The 22743-nt window shown below is 43.6% G+C and overlaps 2 protein-coding genes across 2 annotated transcripts in view; one reads left to right on the top strand and one right to left on the bottom strand.

Moving 5' to 3' along the window:
* Positions 1-1392, top strand: part of LOC149341256 (replication factor C subunit 4) — a 9094-nt gene extending 7702 nt beyond the window's left edge. Inside the window, exon 12 of the mRNA XM_089543246.1 lies at positions 1237-1392. Coding sequence (XP_089399372.1) covers positions 1237-1335 — 99 coding nt within the window. The 3' untranslated portion in view covers positions 1336-1392. The remainder of the gene's footprint in view (positions 1-1236) is intronic.
* Mcm7 (minichromosome maintenance 7) lies at positions 1259-22743 on the bottom strand. The gene is made up of 15 exons (XM_089543245.1): positions 22581-22743; positions 22399-22478; positions 22149-22313; positions 21685-21809; positions 20847-21027; positions 18765-18902; positions 17285-17467; positions 15394-15475; positions 14601-14732; positions 14393-14476; positions 12267-12478; positions 11487-11668; positions 9679-9934; positions 4731-4840; positions 1259-2293 (listed from the first exon to the last, which is right to left on the bottom strand). The coding sequence occupies exons 1-15, from the start codon at positions 22609-22611 to the stop codon at positions 2086-2088; spliced, it is 2169 nt and encodes a 722-aa protein (XP_089399371.1). The 5' UTR covers positions 22612-22743; the 3' UTR covers positions 1259-2085.

Below are 22743 nucleotides of genomic sequence, written 5' to 3'. Positions count from 1 at the left end.
GTCTCGGAGGCCATGGCTCATATTTATTACTCGTCTTATGACCCGACGTGTGGCTAGAGTTCATCCTCTTGCGTCATCAGTAGCAAAAGGCAATTTTCCTATGCAGATAACATTCTTGGAGTTGGCATACCGACTTCACGCTGCAAGCCCCTAATGGAGATTAATGTTGCATCTTTTTATAGCTATAACTCCATAAGTTATAGCACCATACCGCAGTGCCACCGCTGGTGCTTCAGTGTTTCGCATGCTGCTCACTTTGTACAATTATTCGCACAAGTAGCGAATGTTAGTATACAAATATTCAATTCGTATTTGAGTTGGCTCTATCACTATTTAATTCGTATCCAATTCGCTTTTGACCAACACTCTATTTGTATTCTGTTCGGTTTGGAAAAAGTACTATTCGCACACCTAGTACCCATCATTTTGCTTGCACTGAAAGCATGTCTACATTTATTTGCTGTTGCATATTGTTGCCTCTACATCACTGCTGTCTTTATTCAAAGCTTATAAGTAAAATCTCGTTAATTCGAAAATCCAGATAATTCAAACTTCTGGTGTGGTCCCGGCCAACACCTATGCAAGTATATGGCATTGCACGCTCGCTAATTCGTACACTATGGGTCTCACATCGGTTAATTCGAACGGGCAGTGTCCAGGTATGAATTGGCACAGCAAGTGATCGACCAAACAGCCCTACTCAAACCTGAATTCCATGGTTTAGAGTCGCTCGCACACCTCTGGACCATGCGACGATGGACGGACGGGCCATCTCCAACAGTCCCACGCCATAGTTTCGTTTTTGCAAGCTTCATTCGAGCTCGCCGAGCCCAGTCGCCAATTGACGCGTCTTGCTAGTCTTTTCTATCCCCCTTTTTTTTCCTAGCTGCTTTGGTGCCACAGCATTTGTCTATGTAGTTCTGTTCCTCTAGTGCGCCGTAACTGCATGCTCATCACATGCTGTTTGCAGTTTGTATAATAAATAATAATAATAATAATAAATAATAATAATAAATAAAGCAACCATTGCCTAGTCATTCACCGAATAAATTTTACGGGATGCATGTGGTTCTTGTTAGTTGTTTCAGGGTCGTTCGAGAACTCTAACTTTTGCTTAAACGAGCTTTTACTAAAAAAAAAAAAACTGGCACTGGACCTCCAGCTCAAGTGTATTTGTCGTCACTCTTGGGCATTTTTCCCGAGATACTCCATGTTTCTACTTTTTCTTTTTACCAGATATGTGACCATCGGCTGCTTGAGGGTGCTGACGAGTACCTTCAGATAATGGACTTGTGCGTTACCATCATGAACCAAGTTTGTAATGTCCAGCACTAGTTGTGGACTGTAGCTTCAACCAAGCTGTCATCAGTAATTAAATTTATTGTTCTTGAACTGTCCAGAGTTCACCATCTGCCTACTAACACACAAAGAAACATCTCAACGCATTGAATTTCCTGAGTTTAATTACATTCTTGAAGGCACATACATTTCCATTAACTAGGCTTAAAGTAACAAGAAAAACGTGAAAACTGATAATGTGGCAGTGTAAGTGCTGGTTTGTGCCGGACATGCATTGCATTGCCACTGGCAAAAAATAACATGAACATGTGAACACAGCGGAATCCAAACCACTTCGAATATGCACATGTGATAAAGGATCTCTGCTATAATTCTGTGCAACTTTGATGCTTCATTATGCACACGCAAAACAGGGCTGTTGCTAGTGGTGAATATGATGTAGACAGCCCCAACTTTTGAGCAAATTTGCTGAACAAAGTGGGATGTATAAAAACATTACAATTTACACTTATACAAAATTACAAATTACACAAAAAGATAAATGCTGCTTATAAAAATGCGTACCGCAAACATCGGGATAGCATCAAATGCAAGACGCTAGAAACATGGTATGCTGTGTGTGTGAAGACGAGGCTGCATAAATCCAAGCTTCATGTATTTACAATCCTGCACATATCAAAGAGTTCCAACTTGTGTCTCAGCATGGCAGCAAATTCAACAGGGCAAGAGTACAAGGAACTGCCTGTGCACCACTTCTATTCATAAAGAGTGGTGGTGTTCCACGCATCAGACAAAGGTGATCTTAGTCCTGGCCTGGTTGACCTGCCAGACATTGAGTTCTTCATATTCTTCAATGGCTTCTTCAATCTGGTTGGGGCGGAAGCCACGCGAGGCACAACGCTCAACAGCATCTGTCATCTTGACTGTCTTGCCTCCAGACTCACTGACCATATCTCGGATCAGCGCAAAGATCTTGTCTGTCACTGTCTGGACCCTGAAACAGAAACACGACATATGCCATTAACACTTTAAGGCACTTTGTACACAGTTGTACACATTGCAAACTCTCAGCTCTTTCGCCTGAAACTAGCACTAGCATCCTTCAGAATGCTTTTTTATGCCGGCTAGCATACAGAGCAAATATTTTTTTTTCTTCTTCAAAATAATGTGGTAGCATGTCCTCCATCATTTTCTTGCAGGTAGATTTTGCCACCAGTAGTATTTTTTATTTCTGAATTTTTGTTGCTGGGTATCAAAAAGATTCCATGATCCATAAGGTGTTTATTTCATGAGTCCTGCGATTTTAATATTAGTTTCCAACTATACTGACAGCTTGTAAGAAATTGACCATTTGTGTATTTTGTTGGAAAACTGCCGAATTTCTTATCTTTATTCATAGGCTTTCTTGAGGCCCAGTACAATATGCAGGCAAAAAACAAACAAAATACAGTCGAACCCCGTAATTACGAAACCGCCGGGGCAGGAAAACCTTTTCGTTGTCGTGAGAATTTCGCTGTCGCGAAAATAGACAAATAAGCACACCCATTACCTTGCAGAACGAAAATTTAATGAAAAAAGTAGCTTATTTTACTCTGCTTGACATTGCTGTACAACAGCTTGACGACTCTGGCTTCGCAGCTTGATAAGCTATGCATAGCTTCGTCGTCGTCGTGGTCGCCGAGAAAAGTCCGGATAACGTCAAAAGCACCAAGCACATCACGCGAGCTTACTTGCTTACTTTGTGCTTGGTTTTCGCAATCTTCGTCGTCACTCGTCACTCGTAGTCGCCAACAGACGGGCTAGCAAAAATCCGCTTTCAGCGGGCAAAAAAAAAAATGCTTTGCTATCATCATCATTACCGAACCAACCGAAAGTAAACAAAAATGGCTGCGCCGGTGCTTGTTGGCAGGTGAAATGAACGGCCCCGACTTGTCGGATGAGTGTGCTGCTGCAGTTTTGCCCATTCTATGTTCCCGACTGGCTGATGTGCCGAAAAAATGTTGCAGATCACTACCTCAAACTTTCGTTAATGCGGGACTGCTTTTTAAAAACCCTTCGCTGTTGAGAGGGGACAAATGCATTAAACCCTATGGGAGTTCGCCGGGGGTGCCAGAATTTTTCGTTGCCGCGAGAATTTCGTTCTTGAGGGCTTTCGTTATTGAGGGGTTCAACTGTAGAAATCAATCAAAATGACAAATGTCACCTGAATGGGTTATGTGCACTGCTCCTTTGTCAGTGACAACGTTATACCCTTGCCACATGCAGAAGAAATGGCAGGAAATGCTCAAGGCCTTAAGTTGTTAACGCTGTTATTTTCAGAGTTTGCACACACATACAGATTTAATGTCATTATAAAAAAGTCACGATGACAACGCCTCCAAGGCAGTAAAAAATTTTACCTGCATATAAACAGTTATAGTCAGCACGATATCTAGGGGATGTTGGTCAAAGTAAAGTAAAAGCACTTTGCAGAAAACAATGCTGCTCTTGCTTGACAAGTCGAAAAAGTAGCCATAAACTTGCATGCAAGAATACAAGCCAAGAGTATCTATCAGAAGTGCTGGTAAAAATTGCGCCCTTCGCATGGAAAGTTCAGCAGAGATGCCTCATACAACTGAAAGTTATGAATAAACCACTAGCTACTGGACAGGGAATGGTTACTAAAAAAGTGACATGCTTTACTGCGTGTGGAATGGGGACGAGAGTACGTACCGGGGGAAATTTCGCAAATCAATTTCGCGTCGCATGCCTACAAGTGGACTGCACTGGCCACTAAAATGTCACAAATGCGCTCTGGTTTCCTTCCCATCCCGGTGATCGCACGTAGCGGTGAGATGTTCTGCTAGCGAGCATGATGGCGCTGTTCCAATTCCCAGCTTCGAAGGTAGTATTTGTGATGCAGGTGAAATGCGAAAACACCCTTGACAGTGCACATCAAAGAACCCAGGTCACTGAAGTTAACAGTGTTCTCTGCATGGCAGGCTCCATCTAGTCATAGCGTTGGCTAATTACACATTCAAGCAATGTTTGAATGTATGCGCAGCTCATTGGCTGATATGTCGGAGCGTACATGTTTAGGCAGACCATTTATCTTTAAGAGCCAGTGTATTCAACCACGCTCTCAGTAGTTGTGCGGAAGAATGAAAAAAAAACCTTGCCATTAATGCATTTCGATAACGAGCTCCGAACGATCACAGGGCCGCGTCCTCACTGCTGTTGCGCCCATTCATGCAGTCCCAGCAAGCAGAACACGAAGTAGCATAAAATGACTATGTCGACAGCAATTTCAATCCTTCAGTGCCAGTTTTCAATTGCCAGCACAGCCGTGCGTTTGTTTTCAGTGTCATCTTCCAGCTGTTATAAAGAAACTATGACTCATTTCAGTCCCAGGCCCATGGTACGATTTCAAGCTCGCGAAGCGTAGTACTTGCCTGCCACCAGGCTCTGCGTGCTGCACAAGGGAGTCCCGTGACATTTCCATGAGACGCATGGCCTCATTGATGTCATCTTTCTCTACCACGTCACCCAGCCGAAGCCTTGCCTGCAGAATAAACAGGAACAGATGTCAAGATGAATGATGTTTCAAACAATAACAATGCTACAACAACAGAAATAATTACCCTGTGACAAAAGCAAGCTGCCTGCCAACTTCTTTTTTTCATTCTTTTCTTTTATCTCTACCTTTCTTTCGTTACTACTCTGTGAAAAATAATTTTTATTAATGTGCAATTTTCAGCGGAGATGTATTTTTCTGTGCTGATTCTAACTACGTCATTTAATTTCATGTAAAACAAATCTATGTGCACTTATGCAATTATGGAATTTTTTGAAGAGAGCTCTTAAGAGATCTTACTGCAAGGAACTTGCTTAAATGCATGATATTTCTTTTTTGCGGCATCAATGAATGCAATAAGCGCAAAATTACCATCCTGCCTATCCCAGAAGTTGAGTTAACGGGTTCTGAAGTTGCCATTTCAGGAACAGAAAGAAAAGTAGCTATTCCTACTTCTGGACTGGCAAATCAAAAACCCTATAGTACCTAAACTTCTATGGTAGGCAGGACAATAATTCTACCCTTATTGCCTTCCTTGATGTCACAAAAAAGTAATTCCATGTATTTAAGCAAGTTCCTTGCAACAAATGAAACGAATGGCAAACTGGAAATGCAGCAACTCCATATAAGTTGAACCCATTTGCAATGAACACTGGCCTAGTAGAGCTCAATGCAGCATTTAAAATGTGCATTGCAGCTACGACACTGAGTATCGGATAGAACAAACGCCCGCATACGAGGTGCAAGCACCAAAAGCCAGCGTGCGGCAATGTGCCGCAAGGCCAGGATTTTCATAGCAAACATACATAAGTATTTTCTGCGCACACATAAAAATAATGGCAGTTACACGAATGCAGAAAACGAAAAAATCCTCCATGTGAGTCCAGCACTGTCCTGTCTCGCAGACACTTCGAGATCTCTCTGAGGCTACCCTCAGAGGACGAGTGGAGTGCCACTAATGCATTGTCACCACTGTTTGTCCTCCTTTGCATATATCACAGCGCGTGCCTCTGCCGTTACCATTGTTGAAGTATGCTTGTCACCAACACTAGATGTCGCCCGAACTGCATGCAACGTTCACAAATTGCTATGAATTGAGCGAACCATTACATAAATGAGAAAGCTTGCTGCCAAATCTGTGCAACTGCATGGCTCTTAGCGTAAAGTGGATGGGCGGATTGTGCCTCGAAGCAATTTTCACCATCAGCCATGCTGCCTGTGAAATTTTCACAAAGGAACTTTACAAGAGTAACTGCCATTTGCTCGGTCCGAAAATTTGACTGCACAGCGTGGAACGCTATCTATGCATCCCCGCTGGTGCAGGCATCGTTGCAGGCTCTTTCCACAAGCTGTCACTCGGGAGGGCTCAGCAAAAATGATATTCTGGCAGATGTGATAAGCCGCATAAGCAAAAGTCGCCATATCTGCATCTGTGAATTATCCCCTGAAATGATATTTGTGTCATCATTAAGTGCGACCTTCTATCATCGTTCTGACTTGTGCTCGGCCTAATAGGGAGACCTATTACAGTAGAACCCCACTATAGTAAACTCATATATAGTTAAACTTGCATATACTACATTTAAACTTCGGCCCCACTTCATAATTCCATAGACCTTTTTTTCCTGGCTATAATAAAGATCTTTTTATAGAAAATGCCATAGTAAAGAATTCCCTGCGGAATGACTACTTCGCGACGCACACAAAGCCTCGGACCGCAAGGCCAAAAATCTTAGGCAAATGAATACCAAAAACAATAAAACTGCGCTCTTTCAGATGGCTTCACTGCCAAGCGTGAGAGCAGCGAGGAGAAGTCAACTTTTCGAAGGCTTTAGGATTGTAAGACACGCGTAGCGCACGAAAAAAAAAAATAAAGTAATGCTGGCTAGGAACGTTGGAAGAAGGCGTAGGTCACTGAGAAAGGAAATCCAATCAAAGTGCAGTGAGGAGCAGGGAAAGGCCGATGGGGCTAACATTCTCAGCACGGCAGCATGAAGCATGGGGAAGCAGCGACAAGAAGCGGAGGCGTGACAGCACTGCGTGAGCGGTGCTGTGTGTGTGTGTGAAAAACTTTATTATTTTTACATAATAGGGAGTAAGTTTGAGGTATCCCGGAAAGGGCTTTTCTACACTTGACTGTGTCACGTACGTTTCTTAACTATTGCTTCTTAAATGACGCGGAGGCTGTGGAAGATGACCTTGTGCTAGCACAAAGTTTTAGTTTTCACATGGAACAAACCTCTCTTTATATTCGCAGCTGTACTGTATTCATGCAAACGCAGTACTTCCACCAGACATAAACGAAATTGAAAACGTGATCACATAAGATGTCATAACTGAAAATAAATATCCTATAAAGGGACAATAATAGCAGGATGGAAAGTATTTCTGGGTGTTTCTTTTATACAGCAACACTGTGTTTAGTAAGCAGCCAACTACCAGAGCATCCTCAGGTCCATGCCATCACCAAAAACTGACATAGTAAAGACCTTGACAAAATCAAGACCTGTGCTATAGAGGAGCTCTACTGCACTATAGGTAGACTCACGTTTGATGAAAGGTAGACTCTAAAGACACCCAAGCCTGAGGACATCGACTGGCCTCCATATCAACGCATGTGCTGCTCATGTTTTGTAAGCGAGAAACGGGCAGTGGCTCGAAAATATGGGACCGAAGATGGTTAGCATACAGTCGACGACCGAAAATTCGGACGCCTGATTTTTCGGACATGCTTGATTATTCGGACTTTTTCGCGGCAACGCGACATGGCCCATAGAGCCAATGTATAAGAGCGTTTGAAATTTCGGACGCACCGCAACTGACCACCTGATTTTTCGGACCTCGTTCGCCCTCGCCGCCAGTACCCAAGCCGCCATATAATGTGTACAGTGGAACCTCATTAGTTCAAACTGCAGTACAGATGGAAAACTTGATTAAACAAAACGAAATTCAAGCTTAAACGGAGCCTTTTAACTTGCGATGCTGAAATTCTGCGCGAGTTAGCACTGCGCTTGCGTGGTTTCGAATTCGTACTGTTCTTGAATGTCTTCTGCCACACGAACTTGAACCGTAGTCTCAGTTCACGGAACTCATCTGTGCGGACTCTTTCGTCCCGAATATGGAACGCGAATACGATCGCGGAGCGCTTGATCTCAGAGGCTACGCGCACGCCGTGGCCTCCGCGATCGAAGCGTGCTTTTGCCGCCGGAGCAGATCGCGGCGGCCACGGCACGCGCACAGGAGCTTCCAAGTGCCGTCCATGGATGGCGCCCGAGGCCGTGATCATCATCATCAACTTTTTTCTCCGCCGCGATTTTCCGCTATTCACATCGGCATCAGTATCGCCAACTCCAGCCTTTTGTGGCTTGTTAGCGCATTTGCCGTAATAGTTGTGGTTGTGGCTTTCGCATGCTGCCGCCGGGCGTTGCAGTTTTAGCCCGATGGGCAAGCACCTTAATAGCTACACAGCTGGGAGTTAGCTCTCAAACACGGCAAGCGTGCGGCGGGTGGGAAATTCGACGTAGCCGAGAAGTGCGTCCAATGGTGGTGGTGCACCCAAAAGAGAAACACAAGCTGCAAAAAGCGCGTTTTCCGAGGCAAGCCGTGCGAGTTTCCCGAACTCGAAAAACAGCTGCTATGTGATGGAAGTGCGGAACAACGGCTACACGTTGAAGCGGACATGCTGCGCGGCTTCTTTTGGGATGAGCGTGCGCGAGTGACGATTGAACGTAAAATAAATGTAGCTCATTCCCTGGATGGTGTGTTTTTACTTAAAAAAAAAAAAAAAAACATTTTCGCACATGGCGTGTATGAGCCGCACCCTGAAAATTGGCCCTCGAATATGGAAAAAAAAAATTGCAGCCTCTATACGCGTTCATACGGTATGCCATGCGGCGAAATATAGTCAGGAGAAGCTTTAGAATGTGTGCAATACAACTGGCCGCTTCCTCCGGCATATTGGTAATAAGCTCATGATTTTTTCGGTGAAATTTAATTCTCCGGACTGCCCGATTTTTCGGTCGTTTTCACGGTCCCTAGAGAGTCCGAAAAATCGGTCGTCGACTGTATTTGCATAAAAAAAAGTAAATTGTGGGAGGCCTGTGTTTCAACACTCATTTTTACAAGTACAGCTGCTACCTTCGGGGCATAAGGAACGAATTCTCTGTGACAATCATGTTCATTATAAGTGCACTTCAATGAACTGTAACACTTTGAAACGGTGGCAACAACTAAGGTATGTAATGATGTGGCTGCCTGGATAACCAGCACATGCCACCACCCAATTTATATGCTGCAACAAGTTTGGAGCAGTTTGGCGCAATTTTCCGTATTTTTATCAGGATGGCGCAGCTTATCTGGGTTGGTGCAGTTCGGCAAAGGAATGGGGTCACTGTTAACCTGGCAACCTACAGCACACTTGCTGCTATCACCGCCACCGAGCTCAGTTTCTTTTGTGGGTGCAAGTCCACCTGATTAACCCTGCGTCTCAGCCGTGCCAGTCATCACAGCCATAAGACAATATCCTGAGAATCAAAGCATGCAGCAAAGATTCAGATAATGATTTAAGCCACTAATTTGCCACAGTATGATTCCCAAGCAATCAACATCATCAAAACCCCACTGGGAGCTAGCAGAAATGCAGCAGAAGCAGCATGCAAGGAGAAATGACACATTCCAGCATATATTGCTGGTCAAAAAAAACATCTAGGCAGAGTCTGATGAAACTGCTGATCAGAAGTCAAAATGAATGCTGGCACAGCTCTTTGAACCAAATGATGTCCGCTCTGCTTGGACAGCCAGAAAAAAAGCCCGAGGAGAACACGCACCAGGGCTGTGGAGAGGCGCAGAATGGCCAGCAGAGTCCTGGGTGACATGAAGGTGGCATCCTTGCTGTTGCGTGCTTCCTTGCGCATCTCAACATAGGCACTCACAATGTAGTCAGTGAGCTCCTCCGGCACTACGGGACTCTTGCTTTTGCAGAGTGCAATGTACCGCCGCATGAGACGCATGTCCAGTGGCTTACGGGTGCCTTGCGGGGGCTCTGAACAGTTCTTGTGCACAAAAGTAATGTGGTTTGCCAGCCTGAAAAGTCAACAGACAGACAGTTACAGCAGGAAAACAACCCTCTGATGGCCTGCCAAGCAGTGGAGCACCAGTGTCTGTTCTTGAAATAGGCTTTCTAGTTATGCATCAACGAACAAGTTTTAATAGGGTGTGTGTTCTACACCCTGCACACCTGCTTCACTGGTTGGCTAACAACAGAGGGGAACCTGGCAGCTAGATTCACATGAAGAGTAGCTCTGCTCTATACTTAGTGGCAGGGCATGAAGGACCTTCAAGAATAAACACTAATAGAGGGGCCAACCAGGTTCCTGCAAAGCCCTTTTACTTCCACTGCTTCTTGCCAAATATTGGCCAAACTTGGCCTCTCATTACTCAGTCAGTAATCCGAATATTTCAAATTATTGAATACTGTATATACATACTAGTGTAAAGGTCACATCCCCAGTTTGGCAGCCAGTAATTCGAGAAAAAGCAAAAAAAATCAGCCAAAACAATTGCTTCATGTGCGCATAATTTTGCCCATGTGGTATGTTATGCTGAGAGCCGCTAGACGATAAGTGCCTGCGACACTCGGTACGACCACGCATGCGTTGTCCCGCGCGCCAGACTCTGCCTGAGAGCGCAAACACGCAGTGCCTCAGCGCTGCTAACTCGTCTTGTGCACTCGGCGTTCAGACCAGAAAGGACATAACGTTATACTGTGCAAAAGCTAAAATGCAGTGCACCCATGCTAGCGGCGCGTTCCTTGCAGTGACATGCCGCCCAGCAGGCTCGGATGATACGCACCATAGTAGCACGCCATTCACTGCTGTAGCTACGGCCTTGCGTGTTTCACATCAAAGCCACAGCAAAAGTGCTTTGAATCTAGTCATAGTTTACTATAAAAGGTCTAACCTTGTTACCAGTTGCCCCACATTCAAATGAATGTTTCATTGATTTGCGCAAGGTCACACTGACAGCCGCGGGTTGTATGCATGGCGTGCCGCTCCGAACCATTGGCCAAGGCATCATTACTGCCATTCGGGCAGTAATGCAGGGAATAATAGTATATGTTCAATCACGGTCAGAAAGAGAATGACTATTTCACAAAGGAAACAGAGGAGGGGGGGGGGGGGGGGGGGGGGGGGAAGGCGCCGTACACATTGACCAGAAATGATGGGGTCTTAAGAGGAATGAAGGTGGGAACTCTGCACGACTGCCAGCTTGCACACCTCAATTTCCTGGCTGTCACACCTTCCCTCCCTCTGTTCATTGTTTTTTCTTAACGGAGATAACTTTTTTAAAGGATGTGACGCTGGTGCTGCAGCACCATTTTCCTGCAGACAAGTGCAAGCTATGCAGGCTATTACTAATAAAAGAAAAAAAGAAAAAGCACAGCTGCTTGATAGTGCAAAGTATTTGCACAACTAGAGCATCATTTCACTTCCTGGGCCTTGGCCTCATGATGGGCCACACTGTTTAAAAGTGTCATTCAAATCTGCCACTCAGGACACAATTGAGCTCGGAAGAAGAAAGAGAAAAGGAGAGACTCAATCGTTTTTCTTGAGCACAACAAATATGCCAAACAAACCTGAGATCATTTTCTCGATCTGGCTTGTCCTGGATGAGCCACAATAGGTCAAAACGTGACAGGAGAGCAGCTGGCAGCTGGACATTCTGCTCAATGGAGCGCTTTGGGTTGTAGCGGCCATACGCAGGGTTGGCCGCCGCCAAAATGGATGTGCGAGCATTCAATGTCGTCATGATACCCGCCTGGCACAAGGATAAAATAAAATAAAAATGACACATTATATATACAGCCAACCGTATTCATAAAAACAGTTTCCACAGCTGCCGTCAATATGCAAGCACTTTCAGCAGCACAAGAAAGATGCCACCATCAAAAGGAGAGCCAAGTCTACTGCAGGGCAAAGCCCTCTCCCAGTGACTCCTCCTGCTAGTCCTGCACCAGCCATGGTGACCCTATTACAGAAAACTTCCCAAGCTATCTCTGCCACCCTAAAGTGTCTCAGCTTCCTTAACATCAACAAAAAAGTGGAAATCAACTGACACTTCCAATTGACACTCTTCACTCGCCATAACACTCAAGCATGGAATGCTGCCTGGTGGCTCATCATAGTTGAAAATGGCATGCATAGGGCAGAACTAAAGATGAAAATGCTGGACAACAAATTTTAAGTGGCACATCCAAATTACTCAAGCCAAACCCGCCACCAAAAGAACAAGACAATAACATCGCAACTTTGTAGGCGCTGAAAACTGGAAAGTCAAGTTTGACAGAGCCAAAAATGGGACCAAAAGAATTGAATGCACATGTTGAAATCATGCAGTGCAAAAAAGGCCAAGCCACCTTTGCAATGGAGATGGTCTGCTGCTCCATGACCTCGTGTATTGCGGTACGATCCCCATCCATCATCTTGTCAAACTCATCAATGCAACAGACACCACGGTCAGCCAAAACCAGAGCACCGCCTTCAAGTGTCATTTCACCAGTCAGTGGGTCCTTCATGACCGATGCCGTCAGACCAACACCAGATGAGCCACGGCCCGTCGTGTACTGGCCTGGAAAATCACCATCATCATCAGCCTGACTACGTCCACTGTCAGTCAAAGGCCTCTCCAATTAACCCTGTCTTGTGCCAGCTGCGGTCACCTTATCCCAACAAACTTCTTTATCTCATCCGTCCACCTAACTTTCTGCCCCCTCGCCTTCTCTTGGTATCCAGTCCGTTACCCGTAACGACCATCGGTTATCTTGCCTTCACATTACATGCCCTGCCCAAGCCCGTTTTTTTCTTCTTGATTCTGACTAGGATGTCCTTAATCCATGTTCATTCTCTTACCCACTCTGCCCTCTTCCTGTCTCTTAACATCACACCCATCATTTTCATTTCCATAGCTCGCTGCGTTGTCCTCAATTTAATTTGAACCCTTTTCGTTTGCCTCTACATTTCTGCCCCATAGGTGAGTACCGGTAAGATACAGCTGTTGTATACTTTCCTCTTGAGGGATATTGGTAAAGTGCCATTCATGATCTGAGAGAACTGCCATATGCGCTCCGCACCATTCTTATTCTATTTATTTCCCGCTCATGATCCAGATCAGCGGCCACTACCTGCCCTAAGTAGACGCATTCCCTTACCACTTCCAGCACCTGGCTACCAATTGCGAACTGCTGTTCCCTTGCAAGACTGTTGAACATGAATTTGGTTTTCTGCACCCTTTCAATGAGTTTATGAGAAGTGATGCACTACAGATGGCACCTTACAACCAAAATATATCAGAAAAAACATAAAAGAGATTTGCGGCAGCAAGGTAAAATTTTGAACCGCTTGCTTAACTGCAACAAAGTTTTGTACGTTCAATAATGAATGCTCTGTTAAGATTTGTTCCATAATTTTGTTACAGGTATCAAAGTTGTACACCACAGAAGTGGAAAGTGAGTGCTCCTAATCAAAAAAATTGAATTTTCAATGCACTGCAAACTGCCACATTTTTATGCACAAGCAGCACTGGAATACAGAAAAGATGTATAAGCAATGTGAAAAAGGAGCATAAAAACATAATGATGCATTTGTTATGACTGCAAAAAAAAATTTCGTCTTGTACACCATACATTTTAAATGTGTGCATTCTAGTACACCCCGTTCAACTATAGACACGCATCTCAAAACAGATCCACTGCCACTGTTTGTTTTTTTCAGCTCGAAAACCTCAAAATTGTTAAACACTAAGAACAGCATTGCCTCTCAGAAATTTCACTCCAGAAAGTGTCTTCACTACAAGCCTCAGCAACAGTGCATAAAAAATAGTTTACCATAACAGGCGGCTAAGCTGAAAAGCTTCAAGTGCAGAATACAAACTCTGGTTTCAAGTAAACATGCTTACAGTTGACTCTGGATAATTAGAACTTGAAAAGAACAGGAATTTTGTTTGAATTATACAGCTTTGGGATCAAGGGGAGCTTCACAAACAGACTTAGTGCTGTTGGGACCCAAGGTGTTATACAATAACGCCTAAACTGATTACAGCATGGACTTCTTTCTGACAACTAATAATTTCGCACGTTTCATTGCACTCTTCATGCTAGAATGCATTCACGTTAAAAAAGGCAAGAAAAGTGACCAGGCATGAGCACATTCCTAACTGGAAATTTTCAGTCACTGTGAGTACCAACTATGAACATCATGAAATTGCTTTTGGTTCTCTGTAGTAGACTCAGCTTGCATAAATATATAAAAAAAAAACCTTTCCAAGCGAATTCTCCAATAAGCACAAAGCGCACACAACTCAAAATCAAAACAATATTTTATTTTGTGCACTACGTCTACAAACTCATTTTTCTGGTTTTGTGTTTATTACATGCAGGTTCAAAAACAATAATTTGGCTGATATCAGCAAGTTTCGCAGTGGTTTAGCAGCACTGGCCGTTATATTATTCAAAGTGCTTCCATAGTAACTGTAATACTGCCTTACCTCTGGGAGCTAGCCGATCGATGTACGAAAGCAACTGAGACTTGGCGACACCAGGGTCACCCATCAGGCAAATATTGATGTTTCCTGTGTGGAGAGAAAAAATTGACAAAATTCATGAGGTAAGCAAGAGATCACTTGCTGCCTCTGTGGTTTCCACCAAGCACATTGAAAGAGAGATTCAGAGCATTGCTAGAAAGAAAAAACTCACCTCTAATCTTCATGCCATTTGGATTGCGGTCAATGCCGCCCACAAGCAGAAGCAGCAGGGCCTTCTTGACATCTTCATGTCCATAGATCTCAGGAGCAATGCTGCCAGCCAGTTTGTCATAGAAGTCGGCCTCTAATAAAAAAAAAAAGGCACACATTATTATTGCCAAATGCTGAACGTTCCCATATTGCAACACTGCCAATAAAGTAGGCCTATCCTTATTGTTACATCCCACATTCAATTCAAAAAGCAATTAGTTGAATAGGATGATCAGTAGGTTGAATCTGAACAACTTTGCAATTGATGATATGCGGCAAGCAACAATGATGAAGGATTAGAATAAATGACACAAGCCTACGCAGCCGGATAGTTCTTTTCAAAGTTGGGCATATAAGTGAAGGAAAAACAGGTGCTCATTACAGCATTCATGACGGAAGCCAACAGCCACCTAAAACCAAGGGGCATAAGGAATGTCTTTTTTTTTTAATTTGTAGTTTTTAACCAATGGGATATTAATAAAAGCAGAAGGAAAAACAACCACATGCCGTCGGTGGGATCCGAACCTATGACCTCTGAATTTCACTTCTGGTGCTCTACCAACTGAGCTACGACGACAGCAGTCTAATTTGGTGCTTTCAGGGGTATTTATGTGCAGCGTATAAAATTTTACAGTCATTACAGCCAAGCAATTTTACAGCCATCACAAAATTCCACATAAACAGGCAAGCATGCCAGCATGACAGGATAAAAGCAGTAAATAATAAGGCCATAACTTGTGTTCAATGCTTCGCACCTGTCAGTTCCTCCAGCTCCTCAGGTGTCATCATGGCATCATCCAATTCATCATCTTCCATCTTATTCATCTTAGTGATCCTCTAAATTTCAATGAAACCAAAAGTAGCAAAATGAGCAGAAATAACAAAAAAGGAATGGAAACGAGAAATGAATGAGAAAAAAAAAATTATCAGCAGAAACAGGAACTTGAAACAATGTGAAAACAAAAGACTTTTCCAATCATAAAACGCTGCAAGTACAGGCTTGTGTATACAACCAGTGATGTCTCAGATACTGATTGTTTAGACATGGCAGTCATCATAATCACAGCAAATTTTGAAAGGATTATGTCATTGAACTATATGTTGAACTAACCGTATAAAACTTTTCCGAATAGCTGTAGCTGGACTGCCTGAACAAAGCAGAATTCAGCAGGTCAATAAACAGAAACCTAAAACAAAGTCAAATGCACTCTTGTGGCTGCAACAAAAAGGCTGAGATGTCACCAATGGAACCTGAACAAAGAAGCAAGCATTGGCACCTTGCACCTAAGGCACAACACCCCACTTGCTGCACAGGCCTCAACGCAAGAAGACATCGGTGGGGCTTCCTGGCCTCGTACTGACAGCACAGGTCGGCCTGCTCTTTCTTCAATGTGCCTACACCGTGCATAACTGCCTTTTCTTGCATGGAATGCTCACTACTTTTGTAAACTGCATAAGGGCAACCAATGCACCACTTATTAAGCTGACAGCTCTCAAAGGAAAGCTGCATGGGCAGGCTGCCACAAATACACAGAACACCCACGCTACTAAATCAGTTTCAGATTACTGGCCACTGCTTTATGAAAAGGAACAATGACAAAAAAAAAAAGATGCATACAGTAACACACACGCACGCACAAATATCAGTCACTGTGAGAAAAAGATGATGAAAATAGAAAACTAGGCTAATGCGATTTTCAAGCAGGATAATGTATGCTTGTTTCATGCTCTAAGCCTCCAGCTCACGTCATGTATAGTGCAAAGAATGCTCTATTTGCAATTATCCTTTCTCTGAAAAGCTATTATAGTCACTGTTTTCATGTAACACATACAGGGTGTTTCACCTAAGACTTTCTGCAATTTTTAAAAATAAGCTATTTGAATTAGATGCGCGCTTTTTCTGGCATAGCATTGTCAGTGGTGTAGTACATCATAATGCAGCTAAGACGTGCTAACTAGCAGGCTTGTTAACCAATATTTAATAGTTAACTTTTAAACTATTACCGTTGGGCTCCTTAATTATTGAGAAGCATGTAGCTCACCGTAAGTAATGTCCATATCCGTTTTTAGAATTTCGAGAACGCGATTATCCTCGGCGCTGTGGCCCAACCAATTTTGGCTATTTCGACGAGTTAGGTTCACTGGAGAGGTTGTTTTGCCTGCAAGCTTCTCAAACCGCATGTATTTTGACGCGATGTAGGCGAAATTTGTTGGGCCATAGCGGCGAGGATAATCGCGTTCTCGAAATTCTAAAAACGGATATGGACATTACTTACGGTGGGCTGCATGCATCTCAATAATTAAGGAGCCCAACGGTAATAGTTTAAAAGTTAACTATTAAATATTCGTTAACAAGCCTGCTAGTTAGCACGTCTTAGTTGAATTATGATGTACTACAGCACTGACTATGCGATGCCAGAAAAAGCGTGCATCTAATTCAAATAGCTTATTTTTAAAAATTGCAGAAAGTCTTAGGTGAAACACCCTGTATATGGACACATCTAGCATGCTCATGTTTCTTTTAGGGGCACATCAGTTGAGATACAGTGCAAAACAAGTAACAACAGCAAATGCTTTGCCCCAACAAACAAGAGAATAAAGCATACTAGCAGCTGCTGAGCAGACATGTCTCCTTCCTCAACTTACATGCGCCTCAAGGTAAGTGTCCGAGAGAAGGCCTCCCTGCATCTGCCGGAATCCAGAGCGAAGCAGTGGCAGGAAGATGCCGGTCACAGAGATGTGGTCGCCTGGCAAAGCTGAACGGGTCAGCTCTCCACGTACATACACGGTCATGCTGCGTGGGATGTTGCCTACAGGTACCTGGTCACTCTGGAGGACGAAAGCGCATTGTTGGGATTAGTTTGTAAAACTGTGCTGTCACGTTACCGCAGTACGCTCTGAATTAACAGCGAAAACAAACGCTCGAGAAAACTGTCAATCTAGACACATTGCGTACATCCAAGCCAAAACCCATCTGAGTATGCAACCTCATAGCAAAAACAAGTAGCTCCACCTGAGCCCAAGCATGCACGCAGCTCTTTCATCTTTAAAAAACCCCTATGTAAGATTTCACATCAGATTAAGCTGAAATAAGCAAATGTTTGTGAGCTAATTCCACGATATTCAAGGACTGAAATCTATATACGCTGTGGGTAAAGCATGCCAGGTCTCTTCGTGCTAGCAATCAAAATGGTGAATTGACTGAATTTTAAGCTTCTCCTCACAGCACCGCATGAGTGTGGAGAAGCTTGGCATGACAGACTGCAAGATTTCAGATTTCTGCTGCCAGCAACCACACCCTGCCGTGTGTTGTTGGATGCCATTAAACAACGTTCAGTGGGCTTTGCCTTTGGTGATAATGGTTTTATTTCTTTAAGAAAGAGCTAATGTGTTCGAGCCTTTTCTCAGAGCGTGCTCTAGGCAGCATAACTTTTTTTTTCATTCCAGGTGAATTTAGCATTGTTTGGCTTGCAAACACTCTGCTTTTTTTAAGCCAGTGAACAAATGCACCACAAAATATTTTACACAAGAGCGAGCTTGGTTGCATGTCTTCTCCCATTTTCTTGCCGACAGATATTGCCACTAGTATATATATATATATATATATATTTTTTTTTTCAGAATTTCTTCATCATGTGCATCTTCAAAACAAACACAAAATGATCCCACGATCCCTAGGGTGTTGATTTCATAAAATCCTAGTGCTTCGATATTAGTGCTTCCAAATATTTTGACTAAGAAAATTTGCATGTATATATAAAAAAATTAACCATTAATGAATTGGCTTTCTTGAAGCCTGGATATGTTATTTAGGCCAGGAAATATCTGTTTTGAATTGAAATAATAAAAGGCGCCTGGAAGGAATATTATGCAAGCTAGATCGCTCGAAGCTTTGCTCAGCAAGAGCTGAAGTTTACAAACTCACCTTAGAGATCGCGTCTCTGACAGGGTTTAGGTGCGTACTTTATATAGTCTCTTCAAGAATGTAGAAACCATGCGTTTTTCTTACAAGAAGTGTGTGCCCGCTTTTTAAAACTGGCTAACTGACATGCTGAGCTCTACTGTACACATTCAGTGTGTCTCGCATTGTTCGTCACACAAATGAATCAGCATTTTGAATGCTTACATGTTCCTGTATCTTTAGCTCTTGAAACTTGACAAACTTGGAACCCCTAGTTTGAAGATAGAGGCGGCCTCCAGATCGGTTGACACGGCAGTCATCACTTGGGCACGTCACAAGAGGCATGAAGCTGGGGCTGTTGATCTGCCAAAGGAGTGCACAGGCAGTCAGCAAGGGCTCGTTGAGAGCACAAAGGCTCACTTGCATGCAAAAAGGATTACCACAGGGTTTTCAACTTTGAGTAAAGTTGGCCAGACAGACAGACAAGCAAAACTAATCGCCTCATTCGCCACAGCACAAGCTTGGAGCCTGAGATTGGCCTGCAGAGTTTTTCAAGGGTCAATATTCTTTTCCTAATGATGACAGTGATGGCGCAAGGGTGTCTGCGACCAGAGTGCCATGGCACAAGGTGTTTTTTTTTCTCCTCAAGGTGTGGTGAAAGGCCCATTTCCCAAGCATTTCAGCCTGAACAAGCCAAGCACCAGGCAAGGAGCAACATACAGTAGACTCGCGATAATTCACTCTGATAATTTGTATTTTCAGTTAATTCAAACAAATTTTGAAGCCACTTAATTTATGCCACGATTTCTCTTGAATTCGGTTAATTCAAACTTTTTCGTCTTGCTCCGATGGCACGTGAAAAACCGCCGACCGAGGTCAAAAGTCAGGTTTGCTGCTCTGCGTGAATTGAAAATCCGGCCCCTCCAACCGATTAGCTCTGATGTGGCCCGAAAGGGGGCTGTGTCAATTGGAGTTGCCCCACTGCTGCATAGTTTCGTTTCCTGAGCTTTGCTACCAGCCCACGACGATTGTGGCTGCCGGATGCGTGCCTGCGAACGAAGCCCAACTGCATGCCGGTTCGGAAGCTAATTGGCACGTCACTGCTATATATATTTTTTCGCGTTCAGAAGGCATCTCGCTGTTCCGCACGCAAATGTGCTTTCCCCTGACGTCCGTACGCGTGGTCCTGTGTGTTGATAATGCACGCTCAATACAATCTGCTCGTCATGTGGCGAAGCCTCCTTACATGGACACCACCGCGCATGAGGAAGGTCTACCGCTATTGCACTGCACCTGTGAAAGAGGCCACGGAAGCCCTTACTGTTTTGGCATTCCAGACAGTGGGAATGCACTAAAAATGACAGAATTGCGAAGAATTGTCATTGCCATGTAGTTTTTCACTTAAAAGCAGACAACCAAGTTTTGGATCATATTAAAGTGCACTTATAATAATTAAAAACAAAAATATCTGGTCGCTTGGAGTTTGAATTAGCAAGAGCCTACTGTAAATATATAACACCCACCTAACTGTATGCCAGAATCTGAATGAATTTGAGCAAACAAATACCCGGATTACTTAGACGGTTGCCTACAAGCAGAAAGCGCCAACTAAACAGTGAAGAGAAGAGTACATTCATTCAAACCAAAAAGAAAGTTTGGAAACAGACTACAACTTGAAAATAAAAAACCAGTGTTGTGGCCTCATCTCACAACCATTACCTATCACTGCACCTCTGCGATGTACGATTGTGATTATAATGCATGTCTCAAAATTAGAAATATATAAATATAACATTCTCACTAAAACAGGATAACTAAATACACCACAGTTCTTTAGCGACTGCCCATTCCTTGTTGACACACACATTCAACAGCGCATCACATGGTTGAAGCTAAGCTGAACATTCAATCTGAACAAATGTAATATTACCCGAAATAACGCCTGTAAGCCACACCTTTCTCAAGGGCCACGTCTTCCAGTATTGTCAAAAGAAATGTTTTGTACACTTCCTTCTTACAATACAAAATTCAGTTAACAACACAAAGCCATTATTTCCAAACAGAAACCTAGTGGTCAATATTTAGAGCATTTATCACACCCCTGCCCTTCCATTCTGGCTAGGACCTTGGACACAAAGCTGCCTGCCTTCTTTGCTTTAAGACAAAGCAAGCATACAAATAATGCCCGTAAAGGCAATGCAGACTTCACTCACAATTATGCCCCAAGTGATCAATAAAAACAAGACACACAGATGCAAGAATAACACCATTTGTTAAAATGAAAGCAGCTTCAAATGTCGCACTCACAGGTTGGTATGTCTCAGCGCCACACTGGTCACAGGTGTAGGTGGCGACGCACATGATTGGCTTCACTTCAGTACACCTGGTCACAATGCCTTTCACAGTGACCAGCTTCCCAATGCAGCTTGCCTTCACATCTCGCACAGACATAGGCTTAGTGGCCGACGGCATCTTGAAATACACCTCACTGCAGCACAGAACAGTGCATGCAACACACGAAGCAGTTAGTACAAAAGTTGAGTGGCAAGCAATATTCTCGCCGGCTAAGCAGCTCATTATGAAGATTCACTTTATGAAGTGAATCTGAATCAACAGGCAACTTTACGGTTTAACCTTTCCAGGATGTCAAACATGCAGATTTTGCAAAAAAAAATTTTAAATAGAGAAGGATATGTGAAAGTCATTAGACCATGGCAACTCAGTATAGAACTTGATATCCTGCTTAAAAGGTATATAAAGACATTAAACACAAAAACGAAATCACAACTAGTCTCACCCCCATGATACTACTGTGTACAGATTCAAACAGCCCTTTGTCGGCAAGCAACAACATCCTTATTAGAATATGGGCATGCATAGTCTACTTGAGCTATTCAAGAACACTCAGCTTGTCTTCGCAAGCACGTCTCCTCAAACATACATATTACACCTGCAAAGTGAAAACATGGAGAAACATGTCATGCAACACCAACAAAGTCTACATTTCAATTAGCATCATATTTTTTGATTCAGGACGACATGTGATTCTAACTATGCTGCAAGCATCTCATGTTGCTACAGGACATTTACAACTACCCTAAGAAGCCATGCAACTCCATTATGGAAGAGTGGTTTCGTCACTTACTATCGCCTCATCAGCTCCGGAGGGTACTTGTTGCGTGGGTCTCTCACATCCCCTGGTTGGTGGTTCCTGCTCTCCATGAGCATGCGGTGTTCTATGTAGACGTCTAGCGCATCCTTCGCCACAATCTGCCGCCAATTGTAAAGGCAAGTTTGAAATAAAACTGTCAACTGACGTGAATGCCCCAAACTTTGCTACAAAAGCAGCACGTCCTTTCTCCGACAGGATTTTTGAATCCATTCACTCAAATGAAACAAGAACATGCGACTATTGAGCATTTTGCCGAGAGCGCCTATTATTTTACAAGACTACAAATAGAAACTTTATGTAGGCTTACTGAGGCTGCAAGAAATCCCGTATGCTTTAGTGCTAATATAAGCTTCCACGAACGAGAAAACGTTAAAGCCCTGTGCGTATCTGCAAATATGCCGGTGAAGCTGATGTCAGAAGCACGACGCGCTTCGCACCTCTTTATGTTTGTAGTCCGGAAGCATTTCATACACGACATCGGCGAACAGGTTGCAGTAGCGGCGAGCATTCTGCATAATCGCCTCTGCCAGGCCGCTGTCATAGTCTTCAACATCGTCCAAGTCGATGGTGAGGGCAACCTGCTCCCGATGCGCCAAGTTGACCTGCGAACAGCAAGTGATGCTCACCATGCGGCATCAAAAAAGGAGATGGCGCATTTCTCAAGAGAAAACAATATCCTGGGCTTACCAACTGCTTTGAGTAAACAAATTCTTTCTTTCCTCGGTCACCGGTAGCATAGAAGTCGGTGAGGAAGGACTTGATCTTTTCTGCAAAGTAGTTACACCATTGTTAAAGGTCTGCAGCGCAGCGACCACAAACGTTTTTTAAACCGAAAAAAGACAAGGAAATCCGAAAAAGATTCAGTTTACCTTTATCGGCGACATAATCTTTTCCAGACATTCTCTTCGAAATGAAAGTCGCCCTGAGCCCAGTAAAAATTGCTGCTTCTCAGGGACCACACTAACTTCCCAGCAATGCAGCAAGGCGCCGTTGAGAAAAGGCGGGAAAAGACAGTCACGTGATTTGTATTCT

Source organism: Amblyomma mixtum, chromosome 5 (assembly GCF_055824585.1).
Source record: "Amblyomma mixtum isolate Tamu chromosome 5, ASM5582458v1, whole genome shotgun sequence".
Classification (NCBI taxonomy): Eukaryota; Metazoa; Arthropoda; class Arachnida; order Ixodida; family Ixodidae; genus Amblyomma; species Amblyomma mixtum.
The sequence above is the reverse complement of the archived record's forward strand: the minus strand, read 5'-3'. Positions and strand labels throughout refer to the sequence as shown.

What these genes read in the sequence shown, in the direction of transcription:
- Mcm7 (XM_089543245.1), bottom strand. Translation starts at nt 22,611, where the DNA reads ATGTCTGGAAAAGATTATGTCGCCGATAAAG. An exon ending in CCGGAGCTGATGAGGCGATA is followed by an intron (nt 21,028 to 21,684) that starts GTAAGTGACGAA and finishes TCTGTGCTGCAG; the next exon opens with TGAGGTGTATTTCAAGATGC. An exon ending in ACACTTACCTTGAGGCGCAT is followed by an intron (nt 15,476 to 17,284) that starts GTAAGTTGAGGA and finishes ATTGAAATTTAG; the next exon opens with AGGATCACTAAGATGAATAA.